General features: G+C 42.6%; 1 protein-coding gene and 1 pseudogene across 3 annotated transcripts in view; both read left to right on the top strand.

Annotated features, from left to right (window-relative positions):
* TDP1 (tyrosyl-DNA phosphodiesterase 1) overlaps positions 1-15728 on the top strand; it is a 91620-nt gene that overhangs the window by 63934 nt on the left and 11958 nt on the right. For all 3 annotated transcript variants that reach the window (XM_041760011.1, XM_041760012.1, XM_041760013.1), the window contains exon 15: positions 8716-8824. In XM_041760011.1, coding sequence (XP_041615945.1) covers positions 8716-8824 — 109 coding nt within the window. The remainder of the gene's footprint in view (positions 1-8715; positions 8825-15728) is intronic.
* LOC121494111 lies at positions 12304-12413 on the top strand (annotated as a pseudogene).

Below are 15728 nucleotides of genomic sequence, written 5' to 3'. Positions count from 1 at the left end.
TTTGACCTGGGTCTTGAAAAATGAGTTATGAGCTTAACCCATCGTCAAGGGAGAAGAGGCTTCCAGACAGAGAGAACAGGGCAGGTTCTATTTGAGGAACAGCAGGCCATTCCATGTGCCTGGGAAGGGGCTGTGATGTGGCTTTTTGGGTTTTGTTTGTTTGTTTATTTTTAAGATTTTTTTTTTTAATTTATTTATGAGAGACAGAGGGAGAAGCAGGCTAGGCTCCCTGCGGGGAGTCCCATGCAGGATTCTGTCCCAACACCCCAGGATCATGACCTGAGCCACCAAGGTGCCCCTAGGCCATAGGCTTTGAGGTTGGATGCCTGTTTTGAAGGAGACTGGCAAGCAAGACCCACTGGAATTGTACTTTGTCCCAAGAGGAATATAGAAAGCCACCAGTTTTTTAAGCAGGATTAGTGATGTAATTGGGCCATTTTTCAGAGAATTTGAAGCTTATAAGATACTTATCCAATTATGAGTATAATTTAAGTTATATTATTCAAAAGGTACCTGAGGATAAAGGCCTTGTAAATCTTACCAAATCATCTTCATCACGTAAGCCATACTATTATAAAAATCTGATTACTGATTCCTATTACCTTCACCCTACCATCCTAGCTCAAAGTGTATAAAGTCACCTCTGATTCCTCTTTTCTACCCAAGCTTTGGTGCTTAATGCTGCTTAATAACTTCCTTAATGCTGCTTGATAATCAGTCACTTCTGGTCATTCTTGCTGCCACTGTATCCATGACATGTCAGCTCCTGCTACAGTACCCTCCCACCATGCTTCCCAAGGCAGCTTCCAAGCTCCTCTCCACACCTAGCTGCCAGGGTGTCTGTTAAACCACACATCAGGTCACGTCACCCATCTTCAAATCTTGTTAGGTAGAAGCCAGACTCCTTAACATGGCTGACTTTTCTCTTCATGCCCTGACTCCTCTCCTGACTACTTGGGCCTGACCACTTCTCTCTCTTTCCTGGCCCTTCATGTTCCAGCTCATTATGAATCGAGCCCATCTGTATTCTCCAGAGAAAGAGAACCAGTAGGATCTATAGGTACGTGTAGAAAGAGATTTATTGTGAGGCATTAGCTCACATGATTTTGGGGCTAGGAAGTCTCAGCCTCTGCTATCTGCCAGCTAGAGACCCAGGAGAGCTGGTGGTGTAGTTGCACCAGCTGTAGAGTCTGAAGGTCTGAGGATCAGGAGAGTTGATGCTTTCAGTGCCCATCTGAGTTTGGGAAAAGACCTGGGTCCCAGCCAACAAAGAGCAAATTCATCCTTCTTCACCCTTTTTGTTCTAGTGAGGACATCAACAGATTGGATGATACCTACCCATATTGAGGGGTTTGGGGCAGTCTGTTTCAGTCTATTGACTCAAATGCTAGTATCACCCAGAAACACCCCCAAGTGAGTAACGTTTGGTATCTGATGTAACATCTGGTATCTGATGGCCCAGTCAAGTGGACACCTAATAACCATGTCATCATTCATCAGACTTAACCTACATCAGGAACAGCACCCCTACACCCCCAAACCCACCTGCCTTCCCTGTCTCCACTCTAGATTGCTCCTCCTTTGCATCCCACAGCTTTCTAGAACCTGGGCTTAGCACATAGCCCTTGTATTATTGTTTCCTTGTGTGTGTCCTTGACTGGACTATAAGCTGCTTTCTCCAGGGCTTGGCACGTCTGTTAGTTGATGTTGCTTCCTTTCAGTTCCTAGAGTACACACTGTCCTTTCTGTGAGGAGAGCAAATGTGGACAACAGTGGCTGTGGACACCATGTGGATTTAGCCAGTGGACGTTTTGTGCAGTAGGTGTTCAAATATGTTTGTAAGCAATTTGCAATCTAGAGTGGCTCACCTATCTTGTTGAAGATAAAGCACACTTGCACACCCTTAGGAGCCTGTTGCGGTACTTGGAAATGCCAATCCCTATACCTTTAGTAGATGTTCTTAAAGTTTCTGTATTGTTAGTCTCAAAGAGGTTACTGATGAAAACTTGGTTTGTTATCAAATGAAGCCTTGCCTTCATTACTTCAGTACTTGTAAGACTTGCCTTTTAATATTTTCAGTTACAAGTTTACCAAATAGACTTACTTAATACCCTGTTCTATAATCACTTCTTTAACTGGACATCGTCCAAAATCCGGTTTCTTTAGATCAGCCCACCTTTGTGCTTCTTAGCAGAGCTCCATATCCAAAACACCCACACTTTCTGAGTTATCAGTAACGGGAGTTGCCACTTTCGTCCTTCCCCTGGAGGCCATCCTGATCCTTGTGTTCTGGAACACTGACTTGAGGTTGGCAGTGCAAGCAGTCCAATTTTGTGCCCAGAATCAAGAGTCTCAGACACTGCTGATGCAGTCACCTAGAGGGCCCCTCAGCTCCGCACTTTGCCAAATAATGACCTGTGACTCAGAAACCAATGGTTGCATGGAAGGACATTTTTCTATAGGGTAAAAATAAGGGATGTGGAGCCACCATCTTTCATTCATGGTATGGAAGCTAAGTCTCTGGTAACCAGTGATTTGTTCTCATTTTTTTCTGCTTTTAAATGAATGAATCAGTAAACCTAACATTTCAAGATGAAGCTAACTGGCTTTAGAGCCATAGGGTCCATAGCTTTCCCTTTGGGAACACTTTCAGGAGCTTTGGGGATTGATGTCAAGGGTACATTTGACTATGTACATAGTACTTAGCTATTGTTACACAGTAGGTGCTTAAAAGACGATTCTTTTGAGGTCTAATACCAATTTATCAAGTATATAAATTTTGTTGGGTTTATGCCTTTAAGTGTATTTAACTTTTAGATTAGACTCTAACTCATTTAGGTTCAAAAAGTTTTGAATATAGGAAAAATCCAACAATTTCAAAGATAGGGTGGCTGTATTCCAAATCCTAAGGCATCTGTCAGTGTTTCAAGGAGATAGAAGTTTTCTTTTTGAACTTCATGCATTTTGGTGTTTATGGAGCACATACTTTGTTAGGCACTGATTTAGTCCTGGACTCAAGCCTACCTGGTACTTTGGGGGCCACAACGCCTCCTACCTCTGGGAATTAATGCACATGACCATCTAAGAATCCTGGATCAATGGCCAAAACCCTTTCCTTCAGACAAAGGTAGTCTGAGCTTTCCTGCACTTACCTTAGTGCTGAGGGACACCTCAGCCCCTTCTGAGCCCTAGATGCATCTGCCTCCAAGATGGCAGCTTCCCCTTTCTTTCATCAGAATCAGAAATGCTTCAGTTGAATCCACAAGAACTGTATCAAGTCTCTCTTCCGCGTTGTGGTTAAACTATTTTATATACCACAAGTATTTGCTTTCTTATTGTCCCTGTGGCTCCAGCTGGAAAAACTGATGAAATTCACAGGAGACGCCACCTTGAACCTCCCCTCCCCACACCATCCCTGACCACCTGCCATCTGTTGAGGGTACTCAGGGCTTCCCGCGGGGCTATAGGTGATCAGTACTATTTCAAATGGAGTTTTCTCCTAAGCTATCGTGTTCTCCCACTCAGCCAATACAGCCGCTTCCTGGCATTCTACTCCTTCGTCTTTCTCATCCACATCCGGTCGCCACATCCTGTCCCCCTCTGCCCTAGCAAGAGTTTTGGTACCTGCTGCTGTAGGTCATTGTCTTCTCCTTCCCTGGACTGATGGATTGCATCTCTCCCCTCACTCCCCATCTTGGCTACGACTACACCTCCAGAGCTCACCTGCCAGGGTCTGCATTTCCCTGACTTTGAACCTGCAGTGTGTCCTCTTGGCCCACAAGACAACGTCCAGAATCCTTTGTGTGACAGCAAGGCCCACTGCGACCGGGAACAGCGTGCCTCCCAACCTCTGTTTCTGCCCTTCCCCCTGTGTCCCCCACACCCCCAGAGCTCTAGTCACCTGTGAGTGCTTGTTGGCAGATGAGCGAGGTAGGCCTTGTCACGAGTAGCACAAATGCCACTTATTAGTTGCATGATCCTGTGCTACTAGTCTTTGCCTCTTAGAAAGTGAAATAATATGGAAAGAGAATGTAGAATGTGTTGGAAAACAAACAGGGACCAAGCCAAGGAACTCTGGGAGCCCACAGTGCTGGAGGAACCAAGATGACTAGAGTTGGGGTCCCGCATACAAGCTGTTAGGCTTTGAACCTGTTCCTTCCGTGGGCTTCCATTTTCTCAGTGTGAAGTGGGGACAGTGCAGTATCTAACTTTGTAGCATTGTTTGAGAATTGAGAGTGCCTATAAATCGTTTAATCAGTGCCTGGCACTTGGCAGGTACTGAGCAGTTGGCAGTAGCATCACCAACACGTGGACCAAGCAATTCAGCAGGTGGGAGGCAGAGGTCAAGCTCTTGAACTCAAACCCGTGGTGATTGATAGGATGCTGTTGTTTTTCTCCTTCTGAAGTATACTCCACCCCATAGACCTAGCCCTTCACTTATCAAAAACCCACCCTTCTTGTGCCTGTTGGGCTTATTCCCCTCCATGAAGCTTTCCCTAAGCCCCCACCCGGAAACACAGTGGGTCAAACACGGCGTTATGGGAAAGACAAAACAGCCACTTTTCTGTATTTCACCTCCTTGTCAATTAGGCCATCTTTGATTACCTGTGCTACTTCTAGAAGGCTCACTGTCATTACCGTTTTACCCAGGAAAACTTGACACCTTGTAAAGGGTTTTACTGCTGGAGGATGCTGATCGGATGCAACTAAAAAATACACAGTACCTCCAACTGAAATTCGAACATGTTTCTTGTTCTCTCTGGTTGAGCTAAGCCGCCAAACTTAATCCGTCATGGTGATAACAGCTCTTTTCCTCCCAGGGCTGATGAAGGGAAAAGGCAGTAATTTCTCAAGTGTGATAGCTGTCCACCCTCTCACCTGGTGTTTTATAAATATATTGTCTTAACTGTCTTTTAAGTATCTGTGCCTGGGAGGGTGCCTTCCTCTGTTTTATAAACTGCCAAGTGATACCACTGTGATGTATAAATAATGATAATTAGATGACAGCCTCAAATTATTTGACACCCAGATTGAAGGGGAAAATGGTACTTTTTTTTTCCCTTTCCACCCCTATAATACCCTAGAATTTGATCTAAATGGCATTCAGGAAAGCATATCACTTCCTGTCAGACGTGGATGGCTCAAAGCTTCTCATATGTGAAGTGAGACAGCACAGAACAGGCACGTGCCATAGCACGTTGGGGCATCAGATGTGGGCCAGGCTGTAAAGGCTTGTCATCCTTTACCATGATTTTTTTTAAAATAACAGAAATAGACTAAGAGCCAAAGGATATGGAAGTTTTTACCTGAAACTCCATGTAAAGTATTTGCTAATCATTAAATGACATCACTTCCCAACCTCTGGACTTATTCCAGAATTTGGTTCCTCATGATTTGGTCTGTGTTAGCGTTACCTCTTACACTTTCAAGGAACTCTTCCTTTGTTGTGGCTTCTGGTGGGTGAACATGAGATTGTTTGCTTAGTTGAAGGAACAGAAGACTAAGAATCAGAAAGGCAGTGTTTGACCTCCAGCCCTACCACTTAGTGGCTATACGACTTTGGGCATCTATCTAGCCTCCATTTTATTTCATCCCCTATAAAATAGGAGTAATTTCATCACAAGAACATGGTAAATGTACTAATTTCTATCCACATGCAAGTCATGGTTCTAAATAACTTACTGTCAGCATATGATTTACTAGGTGAGGAAACTCAGGCCCAGAAGGGTTAAGTAATTTTCCTAGAGTCACACAGCAAATAAGTGATAAGCACAAGGAAGCACATAAGGTTCTTCTCAGATCCAGAACTTGTTGAAGGTTAGCTGTGAGGAGGGCACCAGCATTGACTGATGTGGAGATGGCCCAGCAGCCCTTTGCAGGGTGGGAGGAAGTTGGGTGAGGGGGCAGGTGGCAGTGTTCCTTTTCAGGTGTCCTTGGTCATCCTGCCCCCTCGCTCCTCTGCCTTCACATATCCCTGATTTTTAATGTTTCCTTCCTCGTCTTTGAAATCCATTTCCTTCCCCTTCCATTGACCCTACCCACTCTCTTCTGAATGCAGCTGGTTTGTCTCTGAGCTTTTGTCACCATGCTGTCTTGTGTCCCTGTTATCATCCACTGTCCCACCTCCCAGGTTCTCAGTCTTCTGACTCTGGCAATTAGATCTGTTCTCATCTGTGCCCGTCAGCCTTTAGAGTGGAGCTTCTCCGTTCAGAAACCTGCAGCTCCCCACAGTGTATCAGAGTCGGGGCCATACCCTTTAGCCGGGGAACCCGTGCTGCTGTGGATCAGAAGTGACACATAACCAACCCCAACCAGGGTAAGAAAAAAGGCAAATCCGGGAAGTGAGTCCGTTGCTTCAGGCACAGCTGAATCCAGGGTTTTGGACTGTATTATCAGTTCATTTTGAAGTACTTGAGAGCCCCCAGCAGCTCAAGGCTCCCATCTTACTAAATGGAAGATTGCCTCTTCCCTGACACCTCTGAGAGGAGTCACCAAGGCCTGGGGTTGGGCCCAGTTAAAGAGGTACAGGCCACAGAGACCCATACTGCTTCCCATTCAAACCGTCTCCAGTCAGGTTCTCTCCAGTGTTGTCAGGCCGCCTCCTGTGCATTAGCTCATTCACTCCCCATCCCCCTAACAGGCCTGCTCTGTGCTTTTCCAAATCTGCCTTGTGTTATGCTGATCTCCCTTGATGTTCTTGCCTGCCATCTCTCTGTTTATCAAAATTAGACCAATTTCTCAAGACCCAGCTGTAATCTTTTCTACAAAGCCTTTCCTTATCCCAAAATTGGTAAAAAGGCATTTCTTCCTTTTCTATGTTGCATTCAACAGGTTATCACTTACCGCCTTTTGATGTGTTACTCATCATCTTCATCAATGCTGGACCTTTCTTCATCGCCTGTACCTTTCTACAGGTCTTCTTGTGCACAGAGCACTTACACATTTGATTTGTTCTTATGCAAAAGCCTCTAGAGTCAGCAGACAAGATACCTTTATCCTATTTTTGCAGCTCAGCACTGCTTGAACACCAGCTGTGCACCAAGACTAGGTGCTGATGTGGAAGACACTTTAACGTGATGACATTCAGACTGCTTCATTCTGATTTTGCAGATGAGGAAATTGGGGTCTAGTAACCGAGTGTCCAGGTGTCCCACTGACCATTGTTTTTAGCTCCTGGAACACACAAGCTCTTTGCCACCTCTGCACCTTTTCAGATGCTATTTCTTCTGCCTGGAATATTTCCACTCTCGCCTCTACTAGCCCGACTCCTCTTTCAGAGTCTAATTAAAACATCACTTTTGGGGATCCCTGGATGGCTCAGCGGTTTAGTGCCTGCCTTTGGCCCAGGGCGTAGTCCTGGAGTCCTGGGATCGAGTCCCGCATCAGGCTCCTTGCATGGAGCCTGCTTCTCTCTCTGCCTCTCTCTCTCTCTCTGTCTCTCATGAATAAATAAATAAATAAAATCTTTTTAAAAAATCACTTTTTCAGGGAGGCTTCTATTGGCAAACCCCCCCACCCCAACCCCCATGTCTAAAACAGGTCTATTCTCTCTTGTAGTACTTCTGCTTTTTTTCATTGTGGTCCTCACAAGTATGTATTTATTTTACTTATTTATAAACGCACTAGACTATGTGACCCATGAGGACAGGGATGATGACATGTTTGTTAACTTTAGGCACTCAGTGCCTGGCACCATGCCTACACAGAAGGGGCACTCAAGAAATGTGTTGAATGAACAAACACAAATACCAGCCATTCTCACAGCTCTGTGAATGCCGGAGCAATGTGTTAGAACTCAGATTGCCTGAAGTCCAGGGCAGTGTAACTCCAGCTCTTACCATGTCCTATCCGAGGCCCATGAGCAGCCTCCCCTGCTCACTTCTCTGAGCATCAAGACTAAGCACTATAGTTCTGGTTCTTTGTAGAGTTCCAAGGACACGAGCACTGTTTGACATGCGGGTATTTAGGACAGAGGGTGGGTATGTGTTTGGATGGGTAGACAGAAGGGATGAGAGGCAAACTGATTTGCAAGTAAGGTGCTGGGATAACCCACCAGGGAAGCCAGCAGAGGAGGATCGGCGTGTGGAGGCATGGGGAGTGTGAGGTTCACATGTTAAGCACCTGCACTGCTGCAGGGGCCCTGTCCTAGAAGGCTGCAGTGGTTCTCCACATCAGCCGAGATACAGAATACCTTGTACCCTGGTTAAGATCTAAAAATAATACCCTATTCTGGAGTTCTTGGAATAAACCTTCCATTTTGGTGAGTCTGGAATAGTTTTTGTTTTTATATTCCTCTCACATTATATTGGAACACTTTCATTATACATGAAGGCAACTTTTATTCTTACACCAGAGTGAGCAGCCTGTTACTATAGCAATATTGGAATTATTTATATACAGTGTCTTGTACACACTCCTTGCAGACTGTACAGAGCGGTTAGGAGAAATGGGCTATGAGAGCCACAATTGTTTTCTCTTTTGTTTTCTTTTATTAAACTTTGTGAACTTTGTTAAAATTTAATTTTTAAAATTCAAACCTCCTCTTTTTAGGAAAGATTAATTTAAGGCAGGTGTAAATATCTTACCTATCAAACATTGAAAAATAGCTCTGAAATAACTTCAGTTTTGCTATGAGTACCATAAAGATATCATTGCTTCTTGAGATCTTTTTCAGAAAATGGGGTGCAATCAGAGATTCCCTCTATGTGTTCACAGGGCCTGGACAGCTTCAAAGTAAAACAGAAATTCTTCTCAGGGAGCAAGGAGCCAGCAGCCGCCTTTCCTGTGCCATATGACCTGCCTCCAGAACTGTATGGAAATAAAGGTAGGATACACATGAAAGGAAATCGTGTTTGGTACCAAAACAGAAACTGCTCAAAAGAAGCCGTTGGTCTCTCAGTGGGAGGTTGGCTCATGGAACACTTTGGAAACAGGCTTGCAGAAGCCCCTTGGCTGCCCTGTCTGGGGCCCTAGAGCTGTAGTTCTCAAACTGGTTGGTCCAGGAAACCCCTCGGCACCCTTATTATTAACGATCACAAGGAGCTTTGACTTACGTGGGTTTTTGTATCTTTGAGATTTACTATATTAGAAATCAAAACCATGAATCTTTTATATTAGTTTTTAAAATAATAGTAATAGGCCTATTTTATATATATATATAATATTTTTTAATTTACTATTTCAAAAAAGAAAAAAAAAGTGAGGAAGGTGGCATTATTTACAGTTTTGCTGGCCTCTTTACTATGAAAGACCACTAAATTCTCATAGCTGCTCTGTTGCAGTATACATCACAAAGCCTGTTACACTCTCAAGAAGTGAAAATGACAAATAATGACTTAATACTTTAATGAAGATAATTTTGACTTCACAAAACCTTCCATCCTCTTAAAAGGGAGATCCCTAGGCTCCTCTAGAGAGTGTTTCATAATAGAAAGTCATTGGAATATTGGTTCAGGTTCCTGATGTTTATGGAGGAGAGCTGGCTGGCATGGGTGGCACCAGCGCCATCCCAAGTCTGACCCAGCGACACAGGCTACAGTACCACTTTTCTTACCCCTAGGATGTCTGTCTCTAAAGCAACTTCACACCTACCAGACTCACACAGGAGCAGAAGTATAATCAGGACATGCTTATTAATTTAAAATTGGCAAAAGGGGGAGCCCGGGTGGCTCAGCGGTTTAGCACCGCCTTTGGCCCAGGGTGTGATCCTTGGAGACCCAGGATCGAGTCCCACGTCAGGTTCCCTGCATGGAGCCTGCTTCTCCCTCTGCCTGTGTCTCTGCCTCTCTCTCTGCATGAATAAATAAATAAAATCTTTAAAAAAAAATTGGCAAAAGGTTCTATTATAACCAGCATATTTTCCCCTGGAAGGTAGATGCCTACATAGCCAGATTATAGCCAATGGTTTTTTAGTAAGTTCTGAATCTGAACAGGGAAAAGGGAAAGTGTGGTTTTCGTTTAGAAAGTTTTAATGATGTCACATCATTAATATTCCAAAATCTCTGATTCCCTATCAGAGTCAGCTTTGCCCACTGGGTCCCTTTCTTCCCTGGACAGTGCAACATGGGTTCTAGTTACTTCCCCATCCTCACTTCCCCTTTCTGGCTTTCATGGTAAACCAAACCTTCCCCTTCCAATGGATCTGTTTCTTAGATTGTGTTAACTTTGTTAGATGTGTCTCCTGCTGTCTAACAGGTGACTTTGGCTGTAATGAGTTGTGTTGATAGCAAGTTTCAGAAGGCATTTTTTCCCCTTCTTTCTAAGCTGTGTACGTTTGAGTCCTCTAAATCTTTTGTGTATTTATGCATCTTCATTTTTCACTAGCAAGATTATACAGGTTTTGTCAGAATTTCAGAGAATCTGTGCCCCTCTCCACCCCAACAGAAATGAAAAATTGTGTTTTAGAACCAGGCTGTGTGCTTGCACCATCCTCGCAACTTATTAAGTGACCTTGGGCAGTTATTTTCTTTCTCTAGCCTTAATGTTTCTCTCTGTAAAATGGGGGGGAAAAGAGCACCTACTTCATAGAGTTTATGAAGAAGAGTGACCTGGATGCTGTCTTTATAGCACCTAATACAGTATCCAGTGCAGAGTAAGCTGGTGTTTCTATTATTTAGAATATCCAGATCAGTTCCTGGCATATAATAATGGATCTGTATTCATTTCTCCCCTTCCCCTTGCTGAACTGATGATGAAAAGAGCCTAAGGCCTATGTATGACAGTCCCTGAATCCTCCCAGTGTCACAGGACCTGACCGTGAAAACCTCTCCTTCTGCCTCCCAACTTTATACTGTACCTTGTTTTTCCTTCTGTTTTTCGTGTTCCTCCCCACCCCACCCCACCCCCGCCCTCCCCCAGACCTGACTTCTGAATAAGCTTAGTAGAGGTGGGGACAGACAGACTGCCAGACTGGCTGACTGAATGAATTGACTTCCTGTGGTCTGGCCTTGGGCTATGTACTTTCCACCTCCAGCCCAGAACCTTGGCTAGAATTACACCTCCACTTAATCCTAATCTCCAAAGGACTTTGAAAGCAAGAATGAAAGAAAATGGAAGGAGGGACACCAGAGTTGCTCAGCGGTTGAGCGTCTACCTTTGGCTCAGAGCGTGATCCTGGAATGCTGGGATCGAGTCCCACATCAGGCTCTCTACATGGAGCCTGCTTCTCCTTCTACCTGTGTCTCTGCCTCTCTCTCTCTCTCTCTCTCTCTCTGTCTCTAATGAATAAATAAATAAATCTTTAAAAAAAAAAAAGATGATGATGGAGGAGCCTTAAACATATCCCAAGACTCCTTCAGTTCTGATAGAAAATGCATTCCCAAGAATTTAAAAGTTTCCAGGTGGGTACTATCTTAGACTGTTGTAATGATGAATCTTTTACTTGGCCAGCGAGCAGAATGTTTTCCATTATTTAGCGGAGTTTTCTGGGTTTATGCATTTCCTTTGAAAGATACTTAGAGAGTGGAGCATTTTATTTTTTGTTAGTATGATTTTACCTTCCATGCTGCTTCAGTGACATGCAGAATGCCAGTCACTCAGATATCACTACTTCACATATAGCCAGAATTCAGGGGAATTCTATGGACTAGAAGGTGGCATCTTATTAAAATTTGGAGAATTGGGTGGTTATGAACATTCCAAAAGTACTTTGAAAAGGATTTTCAAACCACTGTAACATGTATAAGATCTTATTCAGCCTTTTTAATTTTTTTTTATTCAGCCTTTTTTTTTTTTTAAATCCGAGGACTAACTAGAAAGCTTAGCAAAGAAATACACTGCTGTGAACAAATTACAGTTTATTACAAGGTACCAGCAGACGGGCATCTGGGTGGCTCAGTCGGTTGAACGTCTGCCTTCCACTCAGGTCATGATCCCAGGGTCCTGGGAGGGAGCCCCATATAGGGCTCCCTGCTCAGCGAGAAGCCTGCTTCTCCCTCTCCCTCTGCTCCTCCCTCTGCTTGTGCTCTCTCATGCACACTCTCTGTCCAATAAATAAATTCTTAAAAAAATAAAGATACCAGCAGGCATCCTGAAACCAAGAAATTGATCAAATAATAAAGCAAAATAAAGACACAGCTGCAGGTATAGCTTGCTTTACACAGTACTTGCTGTTTATCTGTTCTCTCCACAGGTATATTACTGAGAACCTACTGTGTGCACACACCGTCTAAGTACTTAGAATATGTCTTTGAACAAGACAAACACAAATCCCTGGCTCTGTGGAGTTTACCCTTCTCCTGAAAAGTTAAACTTAACCAAACTCATTTAACTAATAGGAGTTGTGACTTTAAAATAATCTTTTAGATCTTTTTATATAGTTCATGAGCATAATGATTGGGTGGTGTTCACACCATTGTGTGACATGTGCCTCCCTCAAACCATGTTTGTGACCTCGGTGCATCACCTGTCTGATGTGAGGGGGGGGAAGCCCTCAAAATCACCAACATTTTAAATCTTATTTCCGTATATCCCACTTGCTGTGTGACCCTGAGCCTGAAAAGAATAAAATAGACCAGTATGTGATCACTCCTGAGCTAGTATATGCCAGAGGCATCTACTACTTAAAACTTACTTTTTAGCATATATTCTTTGTTTTATTCGATACACTATTAAGCAGATAAAACAAGGTAAGATTCAGTAAAGTCTTTTTTAGATTTTATTTATGTATTCATGAGAGAGAGGCAGAGACACAGGCAGAAGGAAAAGCAGGGTCCATGAAGGGAGTTTGATGTGGGATGTGATCCCAAATCACAGGATCACACCCTGAGCCAAAGGCAGATGCTCAACCTCTGAGCCACCCAGCATCCCAAGTAAAGCCTATCTAATTTGGACTTACAGAATAAGTTATATGTCAGATTTAAGAATAATTGAACATACAGAGGTTCAGAGGCTTTAGCTTTGTTCTATTAAGTGATCTGGGTTTTTCCTTTTTATTTTTTCTTTAAATATACATGGTATATGTACACAGATGGCCCTTGTACAATGTGGGGGTTAGGGGCACTGACCCCCAGTGCAGTTGAAAATCCACATACAACTTTCTACTTCCCAAAACCTTAACTACTAATAGCCTTGTTGATCAGGAGCCTTACTAATAACAGCACATATTTTGTATATTATACATATTATACAGTATATTCCTATGATAAAGTAAGCTAGAGAAAAGAAAATGTTAAGAAATTATGAGGAAGAGGGACGCCTGGGTAGCTCAGCGGTTTAGCACCTGCCTTCAGCCCAGGGCGTGGTCCTAGAGTCCCGGGATCGAGTCCCATATCGGGATCCCTGCGTGGAGCCTGCTTCTCCCTCTACCTATGTCTTTGCCCCTCTCTCTGTGTCTCTCATGAATAAATAAAATCTTTTTTTAAAAAATTATGAGGAAGAGAAAATACATTTAAGTATTGTATGCATATTGGGAAAAATCCATGTGTAAGTGCACCTTTGCAGTTCAAACCCATGTTCAAAGCCAATTGTATTATTTTTTTTAATATGTTGATGTATTTTCAGATATAGAAAAAAGTTCTAAGAAGAATTTCCATATTCTGTTCCCCAAGTTCCCCAAATATGCATATTTTATAATTTTTGCATAATCCTTCTTTATCATGTTAACTTTTTTCTGATTCATTTGAAAGCTGTAAACAATGTTGGCAATCTCTGAATACTTCAACATGTATTTTTTTTTTAAGATTGTATTTATTTATTCATGAGAGACACAGAGAGGCAGAGACACAGGCAGAGGGAGAAGCAGGCTCCCCGTGAGGAGCCAGATGTGTGGGACTCAATTTCTGGACCCAGGATCACGACCTGAGCCGAAGGCAGATGCTCAACCACCTAGGGGCCCTTCAACATAAATTTCTTTAAAATGTCCTCTTACGTAGCCAGAGTGCAGTTACCAAAATCAGGAATTAACATTGATTCAATACTGTCACCTACAGAATTTATTCAGATTTCATCTATACCCCAGTAATGTCCTTTATGGTGAAAGGAAAGTTTCAGGTTACATGTCACGTTTATCAGTCTCTTTAATTTGAAACAGTTCTGCAAGATTTCAGGCCGATTATCTTAAAGATGGTGAGGGATGTTGTATGAATGGTTTGTCCACTGTTTCTTCATAAGTTATGCACTTTTGCCAAGACCACAGAAGAGATGTTTTTCTTGGTGCATCCTGTAAGGAGTTACATAACAATCTGCCTGATTACTGATAAAGTCAATATTGATCAATCAGTTAGGGTGGTATCTGCCAAGTTGTGTATATCTTTTGCAGGTTTAAATTATTTCAGAATTTAAGTTTTAAGTGTCTAGAACTAAGCTAATTAGCTGTATATGTAATTGCTCAGTAGGAGAGGTCATTAAAACCTGCTTGGCACATGAGATGCGTGATGTAGAGTTAGCATGTATATAGTGTATATAATTCTCTAAGTGCTTTATACCATTGGTTCCCAGATAGTTTAACCATCCCCCCTACTGCTTGATTCATTTGAAATAATTCCTTGAATTTAGATAGTATAGGAATAAACTTCAGCCCAGACCTGTCAGAATTATTGCTAAATAGTAGAGACCAGATTCATAAAGCAGTCTTGTAAGGGAAGCAGGAAGCTGATTCAATTTTCTAATCCAAAGAAAATGCAAAAGAGGTCACTTAAAATCATTATTTTTTTTAAGATTTTATTTATTTATTCATGAGAGACCAGAGAGAGAGGCAGGCTCCCTGCAGGGAGCCAGATGTGGGACTCAATCCCAGGACCCCGGGATTGTGCCCTGAGCCATCCACTGAGCCACTCAGGTGCCCCACTTAAAATCATTATTGATAATGCTTAATTTTCAAGGACCTATTTTTGAAAGATCTTTAGAAATGGGGGGGGGGGGGGGTTATGGAAAAACAAAAGGTTTCTAGACATTTTGATCATTCTCCTTTAATAAAATCCGGTTTTGTTTCATAATACAAATAGAAGCCTGACACCATACTTCCAGCTTAGCTTTTAAAATTACTTTGTAAAGAGAAACTTATAGGAAATCTAGAATTATCAAAGTAAAAAAGTAATTTTATCAGATTGTATTGAAGTCAGTACTTGGTTTTTAACAATTTAAATTATTCTTCCTCCCACTGGATAGGTTGTTCTCTTGTGCTTTTTTTTTAGTCACAGATTAATATGGGATAACCTCAAAGAAAAGAATGTTAATGGGTTTCAGATAACACTAGTATCATAATTACCAAAGATTGCATCTCTGTTAGGTCGGTAACCCAGTGTAAAATATTTTGGAGCTTTCCTTTGTATTGCAAGCTGCAAGTCTTTCATACATTTGTTGATTTAAAATCTTAAAAAACAAAAAAACAAAAAAACTCATCTCTTTGGGATCAAACCACAGAGCACACGCAAACATACACACTCTGTGCCTGAGACAAGGAAAGAATTAAAGGTGATTGCTTAGGTGACACATTGGCTTCTATAGGTAAGATATTAAGTTCCCCTGAAGATAGCGGAGAAGTGGGGGGGGGGGGGGCGGTGTTTGGACAAGGGGGTAGAGTCCTAACTCTTTAACGCAAGGGCCACTTCTTAGAGGATTAGAGGAAAGAGCTTATTTCCTGGCTATGTAGAACAGGATATTGTACTTGGGTTTGTCTGGCTGTTAAAAAAAACCTGAGGAGCTACACGGCATATAGGATGATGACAGTCCTCACCCGCTGTGGTTGATGGTGGTGCTAATTATAATATTACAGTAGCTAGCACTCATTA

This window comes from Vulpes lagopus, chromosome 6 (assembly GCF_018345385.1).
Source record: "Vulpes lagopus strain Blue_001 chromosome 6, ASM1834538v1, whole genome shotgun sequence".
Taxonomy (NCBI): Eukaryota; Metazoa; Chordata; class Mammalia; order Carnivora; family Canidae; genus Vulpes; species Vulpes lagopus.
Note: the sequence above shows the minus strand (reverse complement) of the source record. Positions and strands in the feature narration are given on the sequence as shown.